The 24,307-nt window shown below is 44.1% G+C and overlaps 1 protein-coding gene across 2 annotated transcripts in view; it reads right to left on the reverse strand.

Annotated features, from left to right (window-relative positions):
• The window catches only part of AGMAT (agmatinase (putative)), a 219,545-nt gene that overhangs the window by 60,723 nt on the left and 134,515 nt on the right, over nucleotides 1-24,307 (reverse strand). For both annotated transcript variants that reach the window (XM_086922181.1, XM_086922180.1), the window contains exon 2: nucleotides 11,696-11,898. In XM_086922181.1, the coding sequence (XP_086778307.1) occupies nucleotides 11,696-11,898 (203 nt within the window). The remainder of the gene's footprint in view (nucleotides 1-11,695; nucleotides 11,899-24,307) is intronic.

Raw genomic sequence — 24,307 nt, forward strand, 5'->3', positions numbered from 1 at the left:
ACATCTAGCTTTTCGGTTCGGGTTGCCGTTCTCCATGTTATCGAAACAGCGTAGCTCCTTCTTTTGCGAAAAAGTTTTTCTTTTCCAGTCTTTGTTCGCTTTATTTGCTTTCTCAGTCTGTAAAGTGCTCTTTATCAACAAAGTCTCTTTTTCGCAACAATGTCTTTTCTCTTTTAGCAACAGACAACCCTAACCCTTCTCCGTCCTCTAAATGTAATCCCTAATTTTATTCTTCTTTCCACTCGGCGCTAGGTTATCTTCTTCTTTATAGCTTATATACAAAAGTCTTTTATGCATCAACAATTATTCTCGGACCTGCAGCTTTCACAACAATTTCTAATAATTCAAAACGGATGACTTTTTCTTCTTCCTCTGGAATTTGATGACCAAAAGTTGGAAACTGTAATCTATTTAGCACTAGATCTTGAATTTGACTCAAATATGGGGGTATGGGAAGTGTGAAAGTCAGTAATCCCTCAGTCTCGAGTCCAGGCGTCAACATCCATATCTCCACTGCCACAAATGGATCGTGATCGATTACTTTCACTTTCTTCACTCTCCCAGATTTCTGTCCCCAAGACATCTGCTAGATAAGTCCACTCTGGGGTGGCGTACCTTCTACAGGGCACACGTACCCTTCTCGATCTCCTTGGACTTTCGGTTCCTGAGTCTGTAGTTTCCTCTTCCTGATCCGATTCTTCAGCGATCGGGACAAGAGTTCTTTCTTGATCTGCTTTTAAGGTTGGCCTTCTCCTTCTCTCTGGCCAACTAGCTTCATCACTCCTTGTCCTCCCGCTCCTTGTTCTTGGACTTGTCTCTTGGTCACTTTCTGCTTGTTCAGTATCTGATTCGATCTCCCAATTACTCTCTTCTCCTGAGGCGACTTCGGTCTCACTGGTGTCCTGACCTTCGTCGACCTGTTCCGTCTCAATCTCAGCCTCTTCGCTCACCTCCACAGCTTGGCTTTCCCCCTCTGTGGCTTCTCCGCTTTCCGCTGGATTCTCATCCGAGAGAGGAGCTGTTTCTTCTAGAGGTGTTGGCACTCTTCGGGTGTGTGAGGCATGTATCCAGTTTGGCAGGCCTCCACACTTTACTGCAGTATTCGTCACAAGTATGACTTGAAACGGTCCTCTCCAGCGCACGTCTAAGCAGTTCTTCCTGACGTGCTTCTTCACCAGGACCCAGTCCCCCGGACCCAGGTCATGGCACAAATCCTGTGCTGATGGAACCTCTGCAGCCTGGACCTGGAGGGACACAGAATTAACGGCATCAGATAGTCCCTTACAGTAGTCCAAGATCAGATCGTCTGTGATGTTCACTAGGGCTGCAGTCGGAACCGATGGCAATCTCATGGCTCTCCCCATTAGCACTTCATGAGGAGAGAGACCTGTTTTCCTATCTGGTGTGCTACGTATGCTCATAAGAACCACTGGAAGTGCGTCTGGCCAACTCAGGGATGCTGCTGAACAAACTTTGGCAAGTCTGGACTTGATTGTGCTGTTGATTTGCTCTACAATCCCTGAAGCTTCTGGTCGATAGCTGCAATGAAGTTTCTGATCGATACTCAAAGCTGAACATAGCATCTTCACTATTTCGCTGTTAAAATGAGTTCCTCTGTCCGATTCCAAAGAGGATGGCACCCCAAACCTCGGTATTAACTCTCTAAGTAACAATTTTGCTACTGTAAGTGTATCGCACCTACGTGTAGGGTAAGCCTCAACCCATCTAGAAAATATGCAAACAATCACTAAGACGTATCTGAGTCTATTGCATTTAGGCATTTCTATAAAATCAAGCTGCATTCTATTGAAAGGCCCCCCAGACCTCCCAATATGACTCAATGTGACTGGTGTTCTCTTTCCCACGTTTAGCTGCTGACAGATCGTACATCTCTGACACACTGCTTCTGCCGCTACTCTAAACTTTGGATTAAACCACGTTTGTCTGAATACTCTCACCATAGCATCTCTACCTATGTGTGCTGATCCATGCAATTTCCTTGCCATTGGACTAACAAGTTCATTTGGTAAAACTGCTCTCCCATCCGCAGATATCCAGAAATTCATCTCACTTCTGGAACAACCAGCTGTTTCCCAACTCTTTTTCTCATCTTCTGGTGCATTCTCCTGAACACTCCTTAGCTCATCCCACGTATCTACAGTATCCAACAACATTGTCAATTCAGTTCTTTCTTGGATTCCCCCCACTTTTACATCAGTGTGAGAATATCCCTGTTCTGCGCAGTAACGCGCTACTTCATCCGCATAGCGGTTACCTTGAGACACAAAATCGACATTTTTTGTATGCGCTGCGCATTTGACCACTGCAATAGCTGTTGGGCCTTGCAATGCCTCTAACAATAGTCTCACGAATTCTCCATTCCTAATGGGAGAACCCGAGGAGGTCATGTAACCTCTTTGAGACCATAACTGCCCGTAATCATGAACTACCCCGAAACCATACTGGCTATCGGTGTATATGGTGACTCGAAGTTTGTCGCCTGCTAAACAAGCACGCGTCAAAGCAACAATTTCAGCTACCTGAGCGGAGTGTACTCCTTCCAGGCAAGCGGCTTCTATTACTCTCGTAATTGTGCAAACTGCATAAGCTGCTCTCAGCTGACCGATATTGTCTCTTACACATGAACCATCGACAAAGAATATTTCATCGGGGTCAGTCAATGGCTCATCTACAATATCGGGTCTCGGTTTGGTGCATAGTTCAGTCACATCAAGGCAATCATGGTCTGTACAAATTTCGTCGTCAATCTCATTTGGAAGTGGCATCAAAGTTGCAGGATTCAAGACGGAGCATCTTTTTAGGGTCACATTCTCGGCAGCCAGTATGACTTGCTCGTAGCGTGTGAGCCTGCTATTTGTCAGATGCTGAGTCTTAGTCCTGGTCATTAACAATTCTACAGAATGTGGTACGTACACTACTAACTGATGACCCATTACCACACTTTCAGAACGTTCAATGCTGACACCCGTTGCAGCTACGGATTTGAGACATCCGGGCAACGCTGCGGCTACTGGATCTAATGTAGCCGAAAAATACGCAACTGGTCTACGCGCATCTCCATGTAACTGGGCCAAAACTGCTAAAGCGCATCCCTCTCTTTCGCAGCAGTAAAGCAAAAATGGTTTTGTGTAATCAGGCATTCCTAAAGCCGGGGCACGACATAGGTCCTCCCTCAGCTGCAAAAACGCCATCAAACAATCTCTGTCCCATGGTACCGGATCACTTACTCCTTTGTGCGTCAGTTGTAATAACGGTTTTGCCTTTAGTGAAAAGTTGGCTATCCACTGCCGACAATAACCGACCATGCCTAGAAACATCCTGACTTCTCTTTGTGTTGTAGGCGCGTTCATTTTCATGATCGCCTCTATTCTGTCTGGAGACACCTTCCGTTTTCCCTTTTCAATCCTATGGCCCAAGTATTGCACTTCGGTCATACAATATTGCAGTTTACTTGGAGACACCTTGTGTCCGTTCTCGGCCAAGTGATTCAGCAAGGTTATGGTGTCTACCCTGCAAGCTTCCTCAGTTTCTGACGCAACTAGGAGGTCGTCTATGTACTGGACTAGAACCGAGTTCTTGGGCAGTACTAGACTTTCAAGATTTCTTTTTAATAGCTGGTTAAAGATCGATGGGCTTTCTGTATACCCCTGAGGGATACGACACCATGTTAAGACGCGATCTTCCAGCTTAAAAGCGAAAAGATACTGGCTCTCTTCATCTAAAGGAATCGAAAAGAAAGCCTGGCACAAATCTATCACGGTAAACCATTCAGCTTGGAACGGTATCTGAAATAATATCACTGATGGATTCGGTACCACTGGACAACATGAGACAACAATGTTATTAATCTTTCGAAGATCCTGCACTATCCTGTATTTTCCACTAGGCTTCTGCAAACCCATAATCGGGGAGTTACATGGACTACCCACGATCTCCTTCAGTATTCCCTGTTTAATCATGTATTCGATCACAGGCTTTATTCCTGCAATCGTCTCTGGAGTCAACTTGTATTGTGGAGTTCTTGGATACTCAGCATTTGGTCTTACCAAGATCTTTACTGGTTCTACTCCTTTGATCAGTCCTATTTCTTCTCCAGTAAAATCCCACACCTCAGCTGACACTTTCTCCCTCAAATCCTGTGGAAGCTCTTCCAGTGTTAAGGTAGGATAAAATCGGCATCCTCATCATTGGTCTGCACTTCTACTCCTTCAGGTGTGCAATGTATTGTGCAATTCAATTTACACAACAGATCTCTTCCTAGCAAACACACAGGGCTAGAATCACAGATCACAAACTGATGTTCGTCACTGTAATTCCCTATTTTTACTGACACTGGTTCGGTCAGAGGATTCGTCATCCTCTTGTTTGCGACTCCTACCACCTGAATCGTCTCTCCCGATATTGGTAGACCTGGGACTACCGCTGATCTCAACGTGGATCGAGTGGCCCCTGTATCCACCAAAAAGGTTGTAGGACATCCAGCTACTTCAGCCTCTACGTATGGTCCTCTCTGATCTACTTCCAGGGCTGCACCTAGAGTACAGTCTTCCTCCCTATTCACTCGTTGCCCTGTAAGAGGATCAACGTAGTAGCATTCTTCTCCTCCTACAAACAATGGCATTTGTCTATAGGTTTTCCCTCCATTTGTAATGCGAGGTGGTTGAGGAAACGGGGCTCGAGGAGTCTGAGTCCCCCATTTGATAAACTTTCCCTTCGGGACTGCGGCTCCCTTAACCACGTTATTCTGTACCTCTTCCTCCTCTTGTTCTAATTCCCCTGTCTCAACATTGTAAGGGCACTCGCGTCGCCAATGTCCCACCTCGTTACACTGATGACACCTCGTTGTCTTTTTCAGTGTCGCAATATCCATTCTCGGTCTTGGTCTTTCCTCCTCATCTCTGCTCTGATTATTCTGTTTCTTTGCTTGCGTTCCTGTTCCCTGTTGCCGCTGTCCACCCTTTCCAGCTGCTTGCATTTGTACCAGCATTAGCTTTTCCTTGAGCTTCTTTGCCTTCGAATCTATTTCGTCGCTACAGTACCTTGCATACCTCAGAATCTCATCTAAAGGTTTGTTCTGCCAACAGATCAAATGCTGTTGTATCATCAGGCTTATGTCTGGTCTCAATCCTAAAACAAACTTCGACACAAACTGTCCTATGTCCTTAGGATCCATTACGTCTAACCCACTGTATTGTTTAAATGCTTTCAGTAACCTCTCATAGAACTCGTGAACTGTCTCTTTGGGCTCCTGAGTTGTTCGATCTATCTTAACCCAGTCTATGTCTTGCACTGGCACTTTCTCTTTTAGCCATGTTATTACTCTTTCGTATTTTTCCATGACTCTAACTGATGGACCATTTGTCCGGGTATCTCTCGGAGGTTCGCAAGCGGGCCATTCAACACTAAGCTTGCATGCCGTCCATAAATCTCCGGGTACTACGATATCGAACAACGTGTTCAAATCGATCCACAGCACCTTAGAGATCTTCACAAACCTCTCTACCTGCTTGTACCACTCTACGGGGTTTTCTCTTAACTTGGGGAAAGAATTAGTAAATGCCGCTAAATCCCCCCTACTCCAGGGTACATGAACATAGCTTCCGTTCGCGATTTCTCGCAAAGGGAAAGCTTCCATTCGCATTAGGTCTGTATCCGGGGACCTTGTAAGTGAACTCCTTCTGACGGATCCCTTTTTAGACCATCTTTCCTCCCATTTATCCAAATTCCTCCACAATCTAATACTCTGAATCAATTCCCTTATGTGTACCTTCAGCGCGATCGTTCTACGCTCATCCAGATCCTGATCCGTGCAAGTTAGCCTATGGTTACCCTGTAAAGCTTTAGTTCGTGACAGGTCTATCATATACCTATTTGCCAAATTAGATAAATTTTCATGAGCTGACCTCGCTCTCCGAGTAACATCCTTGGATAAGAACAATATTTCATCTGGTGCGTACGTCTCTAATCTCTCTATTGCCACTGTGCCATCAATTATTTCATCTAAGTCTGACTTCAAGCTCATTACATCGAGCCGTTTTGCTTTTATTTCAGCTCTCAGTATATCAGTCCTAGGTGGTTCGCTCATACCCCTCTCACCTCCACTATGCGCCCTACGCCTAAACACAGGTGAGTTATGAGGAGTTTTCCTTCCATCTCTTTGTTCCCACCTCTCTAGATCCCAAGCCTTTCCATCTTCCCGTGGGGTGTGGTGGAACATTACTCCATCCCCCATCCTTACATTGCGTCTTTTCGGCTCGGTTTCTCCAGATACGAGATAGGATCCACCGTTCTGTTCAAAATCACTGTAACTCGCTTGCTGTCTGGTGTCGCTCAATAAACGATAAGGTCCTTCATGGCCCTCCATGCTCCCGTGATCTCGTTCGTGATCACCAGAAGTATGGCGAGACGTTTCGCGACTCCCTATATTCTCGTGACTTCGCTCGCGATCACCGGATGCATGGCGAGACCCTTCACGACTCTCCATGTTCCCGTGATTCCAATGTTGCACCGTTTCACCCGGGGTATGGTGAGTGCATCTGAAAGTATTTCGGTACTCCTGCGTCCTTCGTTCCCCCTCACTAAAGGTGACGTGAGGCACTTCGCCACACCCTGCACTCCTGTCATCGCACATTTGCCTATTGCCGCTGATAGTAGGACAATTATTTCCTCTGCTTTCCTGGCTCCCTCTCTCCCACTCCGGGCTGCTTTCGCCAGCTCCACAATGAGAGAGGATCCGGTTATCCTGGTCTCTCCACTCTGCTCCTGTTTCTAAACTTTTATTCCGAGCCTCTTCGGCAGTATCCCATTCTTTCAGGTATTCCCTTAATTCCTTATGGGTTTTCGGTTTTGGTCCCCTTAAGTCCATTGGCCCTCTTTGACCCCCTTGTTCTACCCAGGGACCTATTGCGGCATCTAATGGGGTACTCCGACTCATCGGTACTAGTATCTGTCTCTGGGGATTCATCATGGTATTCCTATTCTCCATCTCTGCCCTTTCCCTGTCCCATCGTGCCTGTTCCTCCTGCTGGACCCCTTCTGGGTTGTAGATTGACACAATAGGGCCTATAGTAACAGGTACCTGTAAGGCGTCTGGCATTTGGTAGGACCTTGCATATTGTGTCTCTGGCACCTTCTGGACCACTACTCTTCCCACTACTCTCTGTTCGGAACTAGATTGAGGTATCTCCTCATCTTTCTTGGCATCCCACTCTGTTACTGGGATCGATTTATATTCCCCCCATCTAGCTCCGTCTTCCTGTTGTAATATGGGACTTGCGGCCCCTCCGCTGTACGGAGGTGGTCTATCGGTTAATAGCCTCTCTATCAGATCCTCTTCTGTCTCGCTTTCCTCATCTTCCTCTAGAGGTTTCTTTTCTCCCGTCACTTCTAGCATGGGGTACAGTTTGTCTGCTTCTATCTTTTGTGCTCTCCACTTTTTCGCTTCCTCGTCCCATTTGGCATCCTGCACTGCCTTTACTGATCTTCTCACTCTTTCTTGGCGCCTTTTTACGCTCTTTTCGTGTGCTGCTCTAAACCATGCACTAAGGGCTTCAAACTGTGTTGGCCTCGGTAGAGGTCTTGCTGCAAGCATTACCGCTTTTAGTTCATTCAACACGTCTAGCTTAAACGTTCCGAATCTCGGAAACGTCAGTTCCTTATTCCCTTCAGTTAGCTTATTCCACTCGGAGATCCATAGTATCGAGTGTAAGCCTACATTTACTGCCATATGATAAGCTGGTGTGCCTTCTGGTGGAGCTTCTTCTCCGGCATATAAGTTTCTTCTATTCCTCCTAAAGAGTGCTCTTAAACTCTTCACTTCATTTCGGTAATCTACAATTTTCCCTTTACTCTTCCTTGTTTACGCCCCGATGACAACCACCAACCAATCCCTACGCGGCTCTCGCTAATCGGCCTATCTCAGCGCAACTCTACGCTGACCGACCAATCTCAGCACGGTTCTTCGCTGACGTCTGACAAACTAACCAATCTCAGCGCGGTTCTATGCTGACGTCACTCGTTCCCTCTGCAGCAATTCTCCTTCTTTCTCAACTCGTCTCACGATTTCGCATGCGTTTTCATTCATACACTGAAAAATGACTACTTCCGTCCAAGCGATCACTTTTCTCTGACTGTACGGCCACAGTCTAACTGTAATTGCTACCTCAACTGGCGAAACGTCTTCCCTCTGACGGTCGGACGATCGCCTCAACTGATAGGTTACTTACACACAGTAAACGTACGACCAGCGTCCGTTACTCATTCACTCTCTCTTACGCTCCCCCTATCATCGGTCTGTCGGGCGATCAATGGTACCTCATGACCCCCTTTCAATGGTAGTCAAATTACTCTGGGTGTTCGATACACCCGAACCACTTAAGTCCTTCTCTGGAGCTTAAGATTTCATCCGGTTGCGCGCGCTCACAACCTTCCCTCAATCACACTACAGGCATTCAACTCCGCTTGACATTACAACACAGGAACGACATATAACACCGCAATCTTACAACGCATGACCCTTATACTCACTCTCGACCGACTCTGCTGCTTTTCTCTCGACACACCGTCAGCACCGTCTTCGGCTGTGATTCTTCTTCTGGTCGTCGATGACTAGGGACCTTGGGGTAATCTAGACCTGACCTAGGTTGTCTTCCTCAAGAAGAAAACCATCTTTCTCTGCTACCAACTGCGGGGAATGAGATTTTGATATCAATTTATGATCAATTTAATAACTTATCTCATTCGAAATTTTTGGATCGATTGATTTCTGTCGTTGAGTAAAAGACAAACCCCGCATAGGTTAGAACAACCCCATAAACTGACGCCACTCTGAAGAACCACTTACAACTGATAAAGTTTTGCAAGTTTTATATAAAAGTCAAATTTAAATGCGAATACAATCCTCTTAGGATAAATCTCTAAAAGTATACAAAAGAATACAAAATCAATTCCAGAATCAACAATTTAAAGCATCGATGTGAAGTGGTTCCTTTGCGTCATCTACAGAAAGTGAAAAGTATCAAGTTAAATCTGTCCCTACTCTATACTAAGTGACATCCCTATTTCGCAAGTTCCTAACCTAAAAAGGTGTCAGCAGTTTGACTCCCAAAGAAGTTCAAACTCTCTTAGCCTCTAAAGGTAACTTAAGTTTAAGAAGCAGTACCCTTGCTGCCTACCCATCCGCTCTCTAAGGGTCCTCGGCCTACTGCTCCCTTGCGCTCTGATCTCTCTCAGCGCATCTGCTCAAGTCATCTACTCTGAGCTCCCTATGATGGCTTCTGCTCAGAGCTGTTCGCCTTGGCTAATCGCCTTCGCTGTTTCCTTTCTCCCCGGGGTGCTGTCCCTAAAATACACAATCATGGTGCGGGTGGAACGCCCCTTCGACGCCCACCACGGACTTTCCCCGTGAGGTCATCTTCTAGCTTTTTCCTTGCTTCGTCTCTTTCGCCGTCCGTTAAGTTGACCTTTCTCCTCCGATGTCATCTTCGTCTTCTTGTTGGTGACTTCATTCAATATTACAATTGACATTTTCTGAGCACAAGTCAACAACCTCAACAGAACTTTAATCTTTATAGTTATGTATATAACCTTTCTTGGTCCTGTGAATGGACTTCTCAAAACAACTCTCAAATTCCAAGCGCTTCTTATCACGTTCAGGCCATAAACCTTGTCCAGCGTTGTCACCCTAAATCTAGCAAGCGCTAGACTCCTTGGCTCGCATGTTCACAGCAAGGCTATTCACGACTCCTGTGAGCCCACTAAATTACCTACCGCGGACTACACTCCTGCGAACCCTTGGTCAGTTAGGTTACAATCACAAATGACCTAAACCCTTCTAACATCCTTACAAGAAGCTTTCTACACAGTATAACCTTTAACACACATTTATATACAATCGCATTTAGCAAATCCTTACATATAAGTGAATATATGGTACATAGAATACAAACTACATAGAGTATAACTTTATATTCTCATTCGCTATATCGCCGTATATGTTCTCTGCACATTTCTTCATGTTCCATTTCACGCCGTTTCTCCATTTAAAGTTACACACGTACATGAATTCTTCATTGCACGTTCTACATTTCGTAAGCATTTCTACACATTTCTACATTAGCCCACTACGTATACAGGCCTTCTAAATCTAATGCAAGTTCTAAAGTGAATACAGTTACATTTCCTATATTACGTTGATTACATCAGTTAACTTTATGCTATAAGTGTCAACTTCATGTTACGATATGCATTTCATTCCTACGTTATACAATGTGCTTGTAAATATGGCCTATACATAACTTTTATTCAAATTTGCGCTCTCTCAGGACGCATTCCTGTCCTTCCCTTGCACTGTCGCACTACGGGCTGCCTAGTGCCAACGCAGGCACCCTTGCAAAATGGTGTAAGGGTACCTGCGTTTCATGTAGAATTGTTTTTGTGCAGGAAGGGGCACCTCCCTGCACTAAAACAATCCAGGGAGACTTTTTCCTCTTTCTATGTGTTCTGTAGAATGCAGCACACATAGAAAGAGGAAATGAACAAGAGAAATAATAAAGATATTTCTCCAATTATGCCTCGAGTGGGGAGGCACATATTTCTGGCACATCCCAGGTTTACCAGTTTTGAGTCAAAAACCATGGGAGCTGTGTGGGAACACCCATGCGATGCCCATGGAACGCATCCCTGGCGTAGAGTAAAGCAATGCAGCGATTTGTGCTGTGTTGCCTTACTTGAGATTTATGAAGTCACTCAGGGCCATGCAAGGTGCCTTGCTTGGCTTCATAAATCTCTTTTTAGAGTTGCATCACTCTTGCACCATGTTGCATGGTGCAAGAGCGATGCTCTGGGGTTGTAAATATGCCCCCTGGGTATTGAAGGGCCAGCAGGAAAGATATTCTCCCTCCTTGGTGCATCTCAGCCCCGGGCAAATTGATCTTTGTCCTTCTCCACCCCATCTAAAAGATAGATTAATTCAGACTGCAGACCTCCTTGCTGCTCTGTATCTCCTATCAATGTTAAAGCTATACTCATATCACTGAAGACCTCCTGAATGCATGCCATCTACAATATTAAGAGGCTTTCTTGATCAACTACCAGCACAATATAGGAGGAACATTTAAGAGGTTGAGGTTTGGATAGGACACGAGGAGAGAAATAGAGCAACATGGAGAATAGCAGAGAAAGAGAACCTGCTATAGTCACTGGGGCCCTAGAGGCCCCAACACCACTTATCCTATGGGAGCCTGATACCAAGACCAAGTCATCATGAGGTCATGTCATGACTGAGTTAGTAGAAGTTTTAGAATGAAAGTGCACAAACCACTTCTCAAACTGTGCTCCCTCAGGTCAGAGTGTACTTTCCTCCTTCCCAGACATGGGCAGTATTCACAGGGCAGAGGCTCACTGGACCGGCCCAGAACATCTGGCCTGCCCCCATCAATCCTACGCAGCAAATAAGCACTGTGCAAGGATCACTGAACAACATTGATCAGGAAATATGGGTTATATACAAACTTACACTTAGCATTTTACATATGACATTAGAAGATTATAAGAGAAGGATATGTTAAATCTGTACTATGGTTTCACTATAGACAGTGGCATTACCGAAGTTGTATACTGACATACCTCCTGTGCATAAGTGATATTTAGGTTGATATACAGATAGTGATCTTACCAATAGTGAGTGGGATGCAGTCAGCATCTACAATTTCCTTGTATTTCTGTCGGATCCTCTGGCAGCTGTCAGGCAGATTGTATAGGTTCACATTCACATCCCCAATATCTGCCACCATGAGGGTGTGGAAAGGGGAGGCGCCGGTGCTAGCATTGTGCTTTCTCACCATGACTGACTCTGCACGGATATGACGGGGACCGAACCTGTAATGGATAATGAACCAATTAAACAATGCACTTGTGACTTAGCAAGCCTGACCTCTATCTGTGCTAGTACAGTGATCCCTTAGATGGCCTCCTTAGACTAGCCTCCAGGGAGGACTCCTCTTACCTTTGGTGGTTTCTATCCATCCTTCCCCTAAATCTGCAATTTGCTCTCCTTGCAGGCTTCTCACCACAAATTGGACTCACATCATTCAGACCCATCACACCAGGATGGATTCATCGGGAGCTCCCAGTCCACACTGGCTGAGGTCTCCTTAGAATCTGTTGTCTCTTTACAAGTTCTCGAGAGAACTTGTAAAGCTAAACCCCGAGCTTTGCCAGCTAGAACGCAAATGGTGTGGAGGCTATTCTTTGAATTTCAAGCTCGTATTCTCCTCCAAAAAGAATATTATTATCAAATAAAATTAATCAAAGAAAGCTTACTTTTCATCCAAATTGCAGAATGCCTATAATTTTGAAAAATAACTATTCTCGATTATTAGAAAGCTTCAAAACCCTATCGTAGATAAATACATAACTTGCCTGATTGCCACCGCCTCCGCCGTCCACTTCATCCTGCTCTTCCTGTTTCTGGGGCAAGCTCCCAGACTGCACTGTGGTCAATCATGAGACATGACAAGCAGCATCGGTCGGGATTGGCCTGAGCGCTGGGATTTTGCGCTCCAGACAGACTGGGAGCCTGTACCTGCTTTCTCCAGCCCAGCAATGCAGCTGGAGCTGAAGAAAGGTTTTTACAGAGGTATTTTAGCGATTAAAAAGTTAAGTGCTTTGTTATTGGCAACGTAGAGCTATTTTCGTGCATACATTTACCTAGCAGGCACGAGCAGGGCATTTTAGGTAGACCCTGGTGTAATAGCTTCGAAACATATGTCATATGGAGACAAAATACTTTAGGGGACACGTATGTAGAAGAGTTGGTTCATGCTGCTCTGCTGCTTTGCAGTGGCCATTCCCTCAAAATACTGTGTAAACAATTAAGTTGGTAGCATTTCCCTCTTTTTATTTTGGGTGGAATTAGATCTGACACAATCTGGAATGTCTCCTCAGAAAATGAAGGAAAACTTAGTGGTTGGCAGAGAGGACTGCCAGCCTATCAGTCTACACCAGTTTGTCACAGAAATTAAATGAAAAGGAATTTATCCAGTGCTCAGCTAGTCCTAGGTGTCTCGGCTCTCAGCTCATATGCAAGACCACTAATTTTGAACAAAAAGCTATATTTTCAATCTTTTTTGAAAATGGTGATTGAGTCCACTGAGCGGTGATCTTGATGGAGTTTATTCCAAGCTAACGGCTCCAGATAGCAAAAAGCGCGCAGTCCTGATTAGGCGGGCACATCTTGGGTACACTTGCCAGTAGCCTGTTAGAGGAACGCAGATTCCTGTTGGTAAAATAGAATCTGATTCTGGAGCCCAAGTAGCCCGTCCCAGTGCAATGAAGCACTTTGTGAACAAGCTCCTAAAGCTTTAAATTGAACCCGCTTCTCATAGGAAGCAAGTACATTTTCAAAGGCAGGTTGAGAATTAAAGCGGCTGTGGCATTCTGGACCACCTGGAGTCTGTTAACCAGGTAGCGCAGCAAATCCATATACAGAGCATTCGCATAGTCCAACCTAGATGTAACGAGTGCATGAATAACTGATTTCCTGGCTGATGAGGAGAGAAAAATGCAGATTTTTTTCAAAATGCGGAGCAGGCCAAAGCAGGAGCCCACCACAAAATTAATTTGTGGTTGGAATGACAGAAAGGTATCAAGTTTGACACTGAGATTTTTGACTCCTCCAACCTAAGGGCCTGGCAGGGGGATAAAGAGGCTGAGGGATATGGTGTCAGTGGCACCACGTGTCTGCAAGAGACTGTGATGCCATGAGTCACCTGTAATACATTATTTCAAGTTAGTATGTTATGCATGTGTACATGTATGTATTTATTTAGTTTGTTATTTAATAAACAGATTAATAAAGTACTCCTGTCCCAGACAGTTTTAGAGTGCTTTAAAATTGAATAGATATACACACACAATGGTGACCACAGCATCTGGATTCTATAGATAAGCGAGTAGACTTATTCATTCAGACAAAGCCAGACGTAAACGACTTTTAAGTGATGTCTGACCATTTCAAATTTCATCTAATTACAAGAAGTTCCGACATCAGAAATTTATTTTGGAAGAAAATAAGTCACATGCTATTAGTTGGGAGATTGTACTCTCCCATGTGATTTATAAAACAATATGTCTTTTCGATCTGCCTAGAGACAACTTCAGTTATCATGCAAGGTATCTATATAACATGTGACAAAAGGTCTGCATCCCTCTCCACGTTGATTGTGTTCTTGATCAGCCCCCACATCTCAGCCACTGGCTGACTGCAGCTGGCTTAGGGGTTTTTGCCATTCTGCTGGCATACACATTGCCATTTCACGAAGCAGGCAGATGGGTCTACTAAGAAAGGAACATCATCTAGTGGAACTTAAACTTAGCTATTGAATTATTCACAAAGTTCCTTGAATGTCAGGACTACTGGTGCTAGATTTCATGACTCTACAGGTGCGGCAAGGCTAAGGTGAAGTGATGGACATTTTGGTACGGTCAATAGGACTAAGCAAGACTCTTCCCCCATTTCTTACTTGTATGCATTAAAAAAGAGAGCCTGTATGTACATATGCCCCAGACCCAAAGCTGCTGCCACTCACCCTATCCAGAAGAGTGAAAGTTTGAGTGATTTGCCTTGTCTTTCTGCCATTGCCCTCACTGCTTGAGTGAGCCCATGACTCGCGTGATACAGCTACGGTCACCGACATCTCAGTGTGGCTGAAGAAGTCTTAATGGTAGACCTGGTCATGCTCAACCAGGTAACCTAAAGGACCTGGGATGAACTGGGTGAATACTGTTGTATCCCCAAGGAGCTGAGCAAGCTGTGGAAAGGCAACAGCTGCAGGACACAGGGCCAGGCTGACAGTAGATAAAGGACTGGAGGAGATATGAAAGCAATCATAAGAAATCTATCAACAGCTAAAGAGTGATAGGGATAAGTACATGATGGTGTGCATGTATGGGTGCATATCAGTGTGTGTCTCTGTATATTCTTGTCCAGCCATGGCTCATGCAGGTAAGAGCAGAGGGACCATGTTGGCGGGATTTCGACTGATGACGACGAAGAAAAATTAAATAAATAATTAATTTTCCCTCGTCATCTTTCGAAATCCTCCCACCGGCCCCACCGCCCCCTAGCTGTTACCTGCCCGAGCAGCGGCTGCTCTTCTCTGTATGTGTGCATGAAGAGGGGATGTATGCAAGTCTATCCCTCAGCATGGCAATATCACTCTCAGCAGTCATTGTGATCTCACCTACCCATGGAAGCTGGTAACCCCCCATAACTATATTGCAGCTAAGTATGATGTGGCTTGCCTCTCGTGTACTGTTGCTTATTCTTGGGATGGTGGTGTTAATTTATGTAATCTGGTATCCATGGAATTATGAAGCCAACTTCTAGCATAATGCTGATTCTGAAGAAATCTTACTTCTTCTTGGCATACTGCGGATACACTTGGCAGATCACACCCAACTTTGGCATAACGCTGGGCCTAGCACAGTGGTGGCAAATATTTGCATACTGTGGTTATACTTGTCATATTAGAGTTCACCTCTGAAATAGTTCCGTACCAAGCATAATGTTGATTGTTGGGATCCTTGACCTACTTCTGTCAGGGCATTATGGTTGCAATTCTAGGCCTACTCTTGGCATTCATTGACATGCCTTACTAGTCACATACAAGTAAAGCTGTGAATAGTGTTGGACTGGAACACAAAATAGTCTGGGACACCAAAATAAAAGCATACGCCATTAATGAATTGGAGAGCTAAAAAAGTAGCCCATGTTTGAACTTTTGAGCTTGTAAAGTCATGCTGCATAAGTCTTTTGCACGGTATGGAAGACTGCATGGATTTGACTTACTGCAGGCAATGTTTGTTTTATTAGCAGGGAAGCCAACAGGAAAAACCAGACCAGCAGACCATGAACATGCCCTCAACCTGCCAAAAAGCCGCAAACACACTGACCATTCTGAACCTGCCTAATTGCTCTACCGTGCAGTCCGACCCTGGCTTTGAATGGTTGATTACAATAATAGTAAATGAACAGAAAAACCAAGGCTTCTTGAATCTTACCCCGCTAACAGAGTGACACAAGAGATCTGGACAACATGCAAGCAGCTATTAAGAATATGAATGTAGCTTTGTAAACTCTATGGGGCATATCAACAACGAGGGGCGATAGTTATCGCCCAGTGAGCCTAGCTCTGATTTCCCTAACGCCAGCTATTGCTGAATTTAATTGCTGAGTTAGCGCGTTATCATCAACGCATAAATCAAGGGCGATATATAATCCAGCCATAGCAGGTAAATCGCCGTTTTCAAGAGAATATCGCTGGTTTTCCAGCGATGTTCCCCGGAAAATGGCGATATGCTTGATGATGCGACCCTGTGGTCGTAACACATCAATCCACCTCCCATTGTCAACATATAATAGTCAGGATTTTAGCAGACGTTAGTTTTCGGCGATAACCGTGGTTTTCACCAAAAACTAACCTTTGCTAAAATCCTGAGAGCCACCTTGTAAATATCGCAATGTGTATTTATCGATAATTTACAAGGTAGTCCTTCAGGGGTGCGCCCAGTGATGCCCACTTTGCATCTCAGTAGAGATGCAAAGCGAGGCATTGGCAAAACGGCTGATAACATGAGCTAATGCATGTTAGCACCAGCTTGCAAATAGGGTGAAAAGGTTATCTCTGCTTTTTTGGCTTTAAAAGCCAAAAAAGCAGAGATAAGGCCCTTGAAAATATGCCCTTATGTCTTTTATCAGGCTTTTAATTTCATAATTTTCAGGCTCATTCGCATTCTTACTGAGGCAGTAAGACTGAGTAGAACTGTGGCACTGCCGACATAACTTCCAGCTCCAGTGCAGTCTCTGAGCGATTAACATGGTTCAAAGACTATTCAAAAACCTGCATCCTCAACGCCCGCATTGTTAGACCTGCGGTGTGAAAGCTCTCTTTAAAACTACAGTTATCAAGCTAGAACATGAGTTGGGACTGCATGAGAACAGATTTGCTGATCCATTTCTGACACCATCCCATACACCTACGTCAGTGCAACAAATAACGAAAGGACATCCTTACAGCATAGTATACCACAAATGCTCCGCGAAGACATCAGGAGCCAGATGTACGAAATTGCGTATTTGCGATTCCATAATAGAGAATTTTAGAGATTCCCTATTAGGAAATCACAAACTGCAATGTACAACAGTGTGTTTTACGGTGTTGGCGATTCGCAGTGGCAGGCTAATGGACCTGCCTCTTGAATATTCATGAGGCAGGTCACAATTTGCGACCCATTGCGAATGGCTACAATCACAGGGATGGTGGCCTGCTGGGGTAAGCAGATCACTGTATCTGTGATTGCTGTTTAAATAAAATAATCTTTTTTTTATAAGGAAGCCTGTTTTCCTTAAAGGAAAACGGACTACATTACAAAAATAAAAATAAAAAGCTACAATTTTTAAGGGTAAGCAGAGGTCTGTGGGTCCACTGCTTGCTCCTAAAAATATTGGTGCCAACAGTCACCAAGGGGTTGGGGACCACTTCCCCTTTGCGGATGAGGTACCACCAACTTGAAGTTGGTGGTAACTGCAAATGTTTTGCGACTGCATTCCCTGTCCCAAAACATTCCTACATACCAGTGTGACTCGCTATTAGGGAGGGATGCCCTCATACACCCCTTATAACAACTCGCAAACCCTATTTTGTGAGTTGGTAATAGGTTATGAATCAAAATCGGGTTGGTACACACCAAGAAAGCATTTTACCTGTTGCAAATGGCCCAATGGGCCATTTGCGAGCTGTAAAATGATTCACACATCTGGCCCCCGGCAATTGCAGCTGAGAGATTCCACCAAATCCATCCTCCTGCCTGAAAGGTGTTTGAGAAGAAGCATTAGTTATCTATTATATATGGTCTCACACATGGGACTTGGCTTGGCGTATAGGACTATGACAAATGGATGCTTCAAGGAAGAATCATTGATAGTGAAAAGTCACTCTGCACCTGGTAGACAACTGTCCTGCACAACGGTGAGAAAATGGTGTTAAAGCCCACAGGCATAACAATATTTGATATTTTCTCAACAGGAGAATATAACATTGATGAACCCCAAGTCAAGGACTCACCAACATCTGTTAATAAACCCTTGATCGAGCTATTTCTTTGCCTGCTTTTAGTGTTCACCACGCACTATCTCCCAACAGCAACACTTCTGCACAGTGAGGCTAGTTAGCTATTGTTACTGTGTAGTTAATACAAAAGTGTTAGGAGGGTTCCATCAATTAGGTAAACTCCCTCAAATCAGACTGGGGAGCTCTCTACATCAGGGGCATGGCAAAGGCCCTGTCGCAAGGGGGGGGGGGGTGAGTTGCGGGGGGAGAGATAAACCCTTCAGGGGTTGCCTAGTCCAGTTTTTATATATCTACAAGCATGGTCGCACTGGGATGCAATATAGGCACAGGCACAAAATCAAGGTGTCCCCATTAACGAATCTGACTGCTATAAAAGGTGGACAACATAATTGCAGCAAAGAACAACCCAGCGGTGGCTCCTTTGCAATGGTGTAGGAGCGTTTCCCCACTGGCTCAGAGCCAGCAGATGAAAAGTAAATTATATTTTATAATTGTTTTATTTTTCAGCTGCTGGCTGAGCAAGTGTGTGCACAAAGGGGCAGAGCCGGGCCATGGGAGGGTAGAGGAGTGGTAGGTGTACTTTTAAGTGCGCATGTCAGTTTGGCCGGCAGTCTTAGGCCACCAAAACTGACATGCAAACTTAGGTTTCTCCAACCAAGCTGTATTGCACAGCCGGTTTTGGAGAAACAGCACAGAATCCTTGTGCCTGAGCGAGCGTTAATCCAGCCCGCTCAGGTCAAACCCTACGCTGCTCTCATGCTTAAGAGCTGCCCTGGGTTTGAATTCAGAGTCCGTGATGCTATCCCAGGGACTGGAAGCAGAGGAGCGCAAGGCGGTCGGCAGCACCAGGTAAGTCTTAATTTTTTTTATTAGCTACCCACGTGCTACCAGGACCCCGCCTTGTGCCCTCTCCACCTGCCCTACCCATCTTTATCTGTGTCGGTCACCACTGGATCAACCTGTTCATGGTATGTGCCCCAACACCCATAAGCAGTATGAGATACTCAGATCCATACTGCTGTCTGCATAGCCAGATCTGTGATTCCACAATAAGATAAGAACACGTCAGTGTCTTCTTGGGTTGCAGAGTTAGAGGTGGCATCATATGAAACATCCTAATCACTGAGCAACAATTTCTTGCAGTCTGCCATTTATAAAGGACAGATTAATTCTGGTTTAGGAGCCTGACTATCTTTTAAAATTAAATAAGTGCAATTCATGCATAATTGTTTTTCCACATTATACCTGATAACTTTCGAGGTATACGTTTCGCTATTCCACATCTTTTAACCCCAGTTTTAAACTACTGGCTCCGGTAGTGCCATCAATACTACATCATATTTTAAACATGGCAAAATACATACTGGAAGCATGGAGTTGCCACCAAGACTCTAAATGTTCGTCAGACCAATCAATACTAAGGGGAGCGGGCCACCCCCTAAGTACCTCAGGCACTGTCTTTATCATCAATAAGAATAGCCTGGTCAGTGGCACTGTGCATGCACTGCCGCATCCCACAACCTATGCTACTTTCAGGTCCTGCTCAAAGGAGAACTGGGAACTACACGCAGCCCTGGCAAAGATGCTCAAGACAGCCACACTACCTTCATCTTCCTCCACACTCTCTCTCTTTCCATCCATCATTCTATCCCTCTCCTCTCCTGCTTCTCCCTTTCTGGTAGTGTTATCTCTACCTTCCCCCTCCCTCCCTCTCTTTCCATCTCTCTGTCACTTGAAGTCACCCTGTGCCTGCTGCAATCAACATATGGGGAGAGTCACAGAGGCACCAGCATCCCTATGTGGCCAGCCTCCCGTCCTACATAAGGGATTCCATGGATTTCTTTTTATTGAATCAATGGCATACCTTGGAAAAATTAATACACAATGGCGACAATGCATGTGGTGTCCCTGTACACTTCCAAGGCACATGAGGATGGCTTAAGAAAATGCAGCTATTTCCTACGATCCAGATCACTAAGCGTATTGGTACATACTGAAATGTTGATGAAAATGATGGCATTCTGCTTAACGAGCAATTTATTCCTCTTTGATACTTCCTAAAACGGGGCAGAGCAATGGGCACATCTTTTGCCCCAACATATGCCAATTTGACCATGTGACAGTGGGAAGCAGAGACTGTGTGGAAAGAGGAAAATAGTGAATCACTCAAGAAAGTGAGTTTATGGGATTGCTTTATTGAGGACTTGTTTTTAAACTGGGAAAGAGACACATAGGAGCTTGTTTCGTTTTTTACAATCTTTGAACAACAATGCCCAGAAATTGAAATTCACTTCTAAAAAGTGACAGTAGAATTAATTACCTAGACATTGAAGTCTATATACAAAAGAACAATGCACTTAAAAGAGCTAGGTTGAGAAACAGAGAGGAACTGTTGATTCCAAAGACATCTAAAGGGAAAGAAACAACATTTTGGAACATAATGGATTTCAACCTGTCAGATGGAGAATTCAAAAAGCTGTTAATAATAACAGGAACATCATAAGAAAGATGATGATCTACAACAATGGGTCTCTGGCCAACCTAATATCACATATAAGAAAGCAGCTTCACTTGTAGACATTCTGATCCAAAGCCATTTTTCTGATTATAAAGCTAATGCTACGAACTGGCTAAAGAGACCGGGCCTTTTTGAATGCCAGAAGTGTGAGGTCCTCAAGCATGGCAGTAACACCATATTGTTAGAATCATCGGATGCTAAGATCAGAAAGATCAAAGAATGGCTACATTGCAAAACAACATATGTCATTTACATATTGGAATGTGAGTGTGACAAAAAGTATGTTGGCAGCACAGCCAACAAGCTAAACCTACGCATACTCCAGCATTTGAGAGCAATATCCAACAGAGACTATACCTATTGAATGGCAAGCATATCTGAGAGGAGCATGGGGAGGATAAAAGTACATTAGCTGTTATGGAATCCAACATGTACATGTCAAACCCAGTGGAGAAGATCGGGAGTTGGCACTGAGGAGATCTGAATCCAGATGGATCATTACAATTGGTATTGAAATGCTATGAATACTCATGCTGAGCTATATGTGCTTTCATGAGGCTATCAACTGTATTTGACTTATAAGGTCCCTGAATGTGCTTCTGTGTGAACCAGTATCAGTCAGCATCAGAGGTCATGAAATCCACACAAAATGTTATAGGTTCTCTGTCTTTTAAACCATCTCTCAAGAATAAGTATGCAAGCCTGTTACTCCACCTTGGCCTTTATACTTGTTTTACTACCCCCTTTGTTCTCCATTCATCACACCTCCTTTTTGTATATTCTTATTTTTTATATACCTCCAATACATTTTTTAGATATCACCTCTCCTGTCTTCTCCTTCCTTTCCTATCGATTTTAAACAACTATTTTATAATATATGATCATTATGATGGCAGAAGGACAGCCACTGCCGGGCCAGCAGTCGGGGTCCTTCCGCCATCACTGAGTATTTCCCCCACCGCCAAATTAGGATGGTGGTGGGTATAGCGGCGTACGCTTTTCAGCCTATAACATTCGCTCCGATTTCCTGGTGACTGGAAAAGGGCCACTAATATGGTGGCGATGCCCTGCAGGCACCGTCCACCATATTAGGATGTGACCCGAGAGATGCCTTTCCATGGCAGCGCTGCCGCCATAGAAAGGCTGGCGGGGATTAGGTTTGGGGGACTGTTGAGGGCCCCCTCAGTGTGGGGGGAGGGTGTAGGTCACTGTGGGGGTACCCATGGTACCCCCCTACATTCCCATGCACAAGGTGGCAGGCACCATGTGCTGCCTGCCACCTTGTGCATGGAAAAGCACATTGTGACATTTTTGTATTGCGAACAGTGCTGCAACCAGCCACACCGTCCCCAACATCAAAAGGCCAGGATGCGCCCGCCATACTGCGCATCCAAATTGGACTGGTGGGACCTCCGCACATCTGGCGGGAGGTCCCAGCACAGTTATGATGGCAGGCAGACTGATGTCCGCCCACCATCATTATGAGCCCCTAAGAGTCTTTATCTTGGGTAAAGAGGTAGAAGAAGAGGAGCACATGAGATTTTGGAATAGTTGTGAAGATCGGACAGACATGAATATGCAAGAACTTGCAGGTACATGCATCAAACTCGGCATTTGCGATTCCTTAATTGCGATTTTTAAGGAATCGCAATTAAGGAATTGCAAATGCCTATGCATCAAGAAATCGCTAAATAAATTGCGATTTCTTAGAATTCGTTAATTGCGATTAGCATTTTGCGAATCGCAATTAAGGAATCCCTTCCCATTCATTCCTATGGGCCTAGAGGCCCATAGGAATGAATGGGAAGACAATCTCAATTTGCGAATCGCAATTAGCTAATCGCAAATTGAGATTGCGATTTCAAGGGTGCAGGGGTGTCCAAAGGACACCCTGTTGCACCCCTGAAATCAAACAATGCACATATGGTGTGTACACACATGCCCTAAGGGCATGTGTGTGCACAACATGAAAGTTAAAAAAATGCAAAAAAAAGCATTTTTCTAACATTTCGCAAAATTACCATGAGGTCCAACCTCATGGTAATTTTTTCTCTCTAATTGCGAATTCGCAATTTTTTTTAGGTTCATGCATTGCTTTTGAGGAATCGCAAATTTGCGATTCCTTAAAAGTAATCGCACTTGAAAAAAATCGCTAAAATTGCGATTTATTCACTTTTAGGTTGATGCATCCCAAATAGTGATTTGGGAATCGCAAACGGCCGAATTTTGCGATTCGCACCGTTTGCGATTCCCAAATCGCTTGATGCATGTGCCTGTTGGTGATTTATTAACTTGATCCTGCCAAAGCGTCGCACTGGTTTGTAAGAATCTAATTGGGATTGGAAGAGATAAGGGAGGTGTTGTAAATCAGCACTTTACTCAAATGCACTTTAAAAGCCTGATGCACCGTGACTGTTTTAATGCACTGCACTTTAGAATAGTCATATGATTAGAGAATGTAGGGGAAGAATCATTGATTAACACTTTATTGAACTGCACTTTATGGACCTCAGTGCACTGCAATTCCACATTTTTGAAATTTATAACAATTGTTCAGGGAACTCATGTGAATAGTGCCCATACATGTTTCTCCAGCAAAAAACATAAAAACGTAAAAAGAATGTAAAATGATTAGATGGGTATGATGACATGACCAAGTTTGTCACACAAATAGTACTATATATGCCAAAAAGGGTCTGAGTAAAAATGATTTCACGGTTGTTTGTACTTGAATATGAAATGTGGAAAACTCGAATGTCCATGCAGGTTGAAGACACGGACAACCTACGATAGGTTACTTTAATCCAACATTTTCCATGAGACTTTTTAAATGAGGAAATTCTATAATGCAATTTAGAATTGTGATGCTGATGAGATAAAATCTATGGTGATGCACATGTGTTTATTTGAACAGGTACTTCACCTCTAAGATTATCACTTGTGCCTCTGATAAGAATAAACACAAATTGCAACCTTGAATTGCTGAGTTGGGAACCTATACTGGAAACGGCATACAAGTCATTTTATTGGATAGGACTAGGTTAATGATGAAGAACATTTGTCCTGTCTTACAATAATGCAATAATGTAGATGAATCGTAGAGACGCAAGAAAGTACTATGAAATGGTGATTCTGTCTGCTCAAAGGAAATATTGTGAAGTGTTTTTAAAGGGGGTGGTAGTATAAAGGAATCTGTCCCTTTAAGATGAAACTCTGTATTGCACGACTCTATGGCCCAGTTGAAGACTCTGGCCGAAACACGTAGGCTATCATTTGTTCAGCACAATCTACTTTATCTAATGAAACCTAAGAAATAAATAAGCTTGTTTGGAACCTACCTGATCGTGCCGTCTCTTGTTTTAGGCTGCATTTGGATGTTGGGTGTGGTGGCTCTATAAGAGTATCTATATATTTTTAAACCAAAAGTAGTATATACATTTGTACAGCGAACTGCACATAGCTAAATACATACATAAATTCAAATTATACATGTTCACATACACAAGCATATGCTGTGCATTTGTGTTTTGAGTATCATGGTCATGTATGAAAGAGCCAACTCTTGAGTAGTCTTCTGAAGATTATAGATTTTTCCGTGAATCTTATGCTTTGCAGTAATGAATTCCATGGTTTGGCT

The sequence above is a fragment of the Lissotriton vulgaris genome, chromosome 5 (genome assembly GCF_964263255.1).
Source record: "Lissotriton vulgaris chromosome 5, aLisVul1.2, whole genome shotgun sequence".
Taxonomy (NCBI): domain Eukaryota; kingdom Metazoa; phylum Chordata; class Amphibia; order Caudata; family Salamandridae; genus Lissotriton; species Lissotriton vulgaris.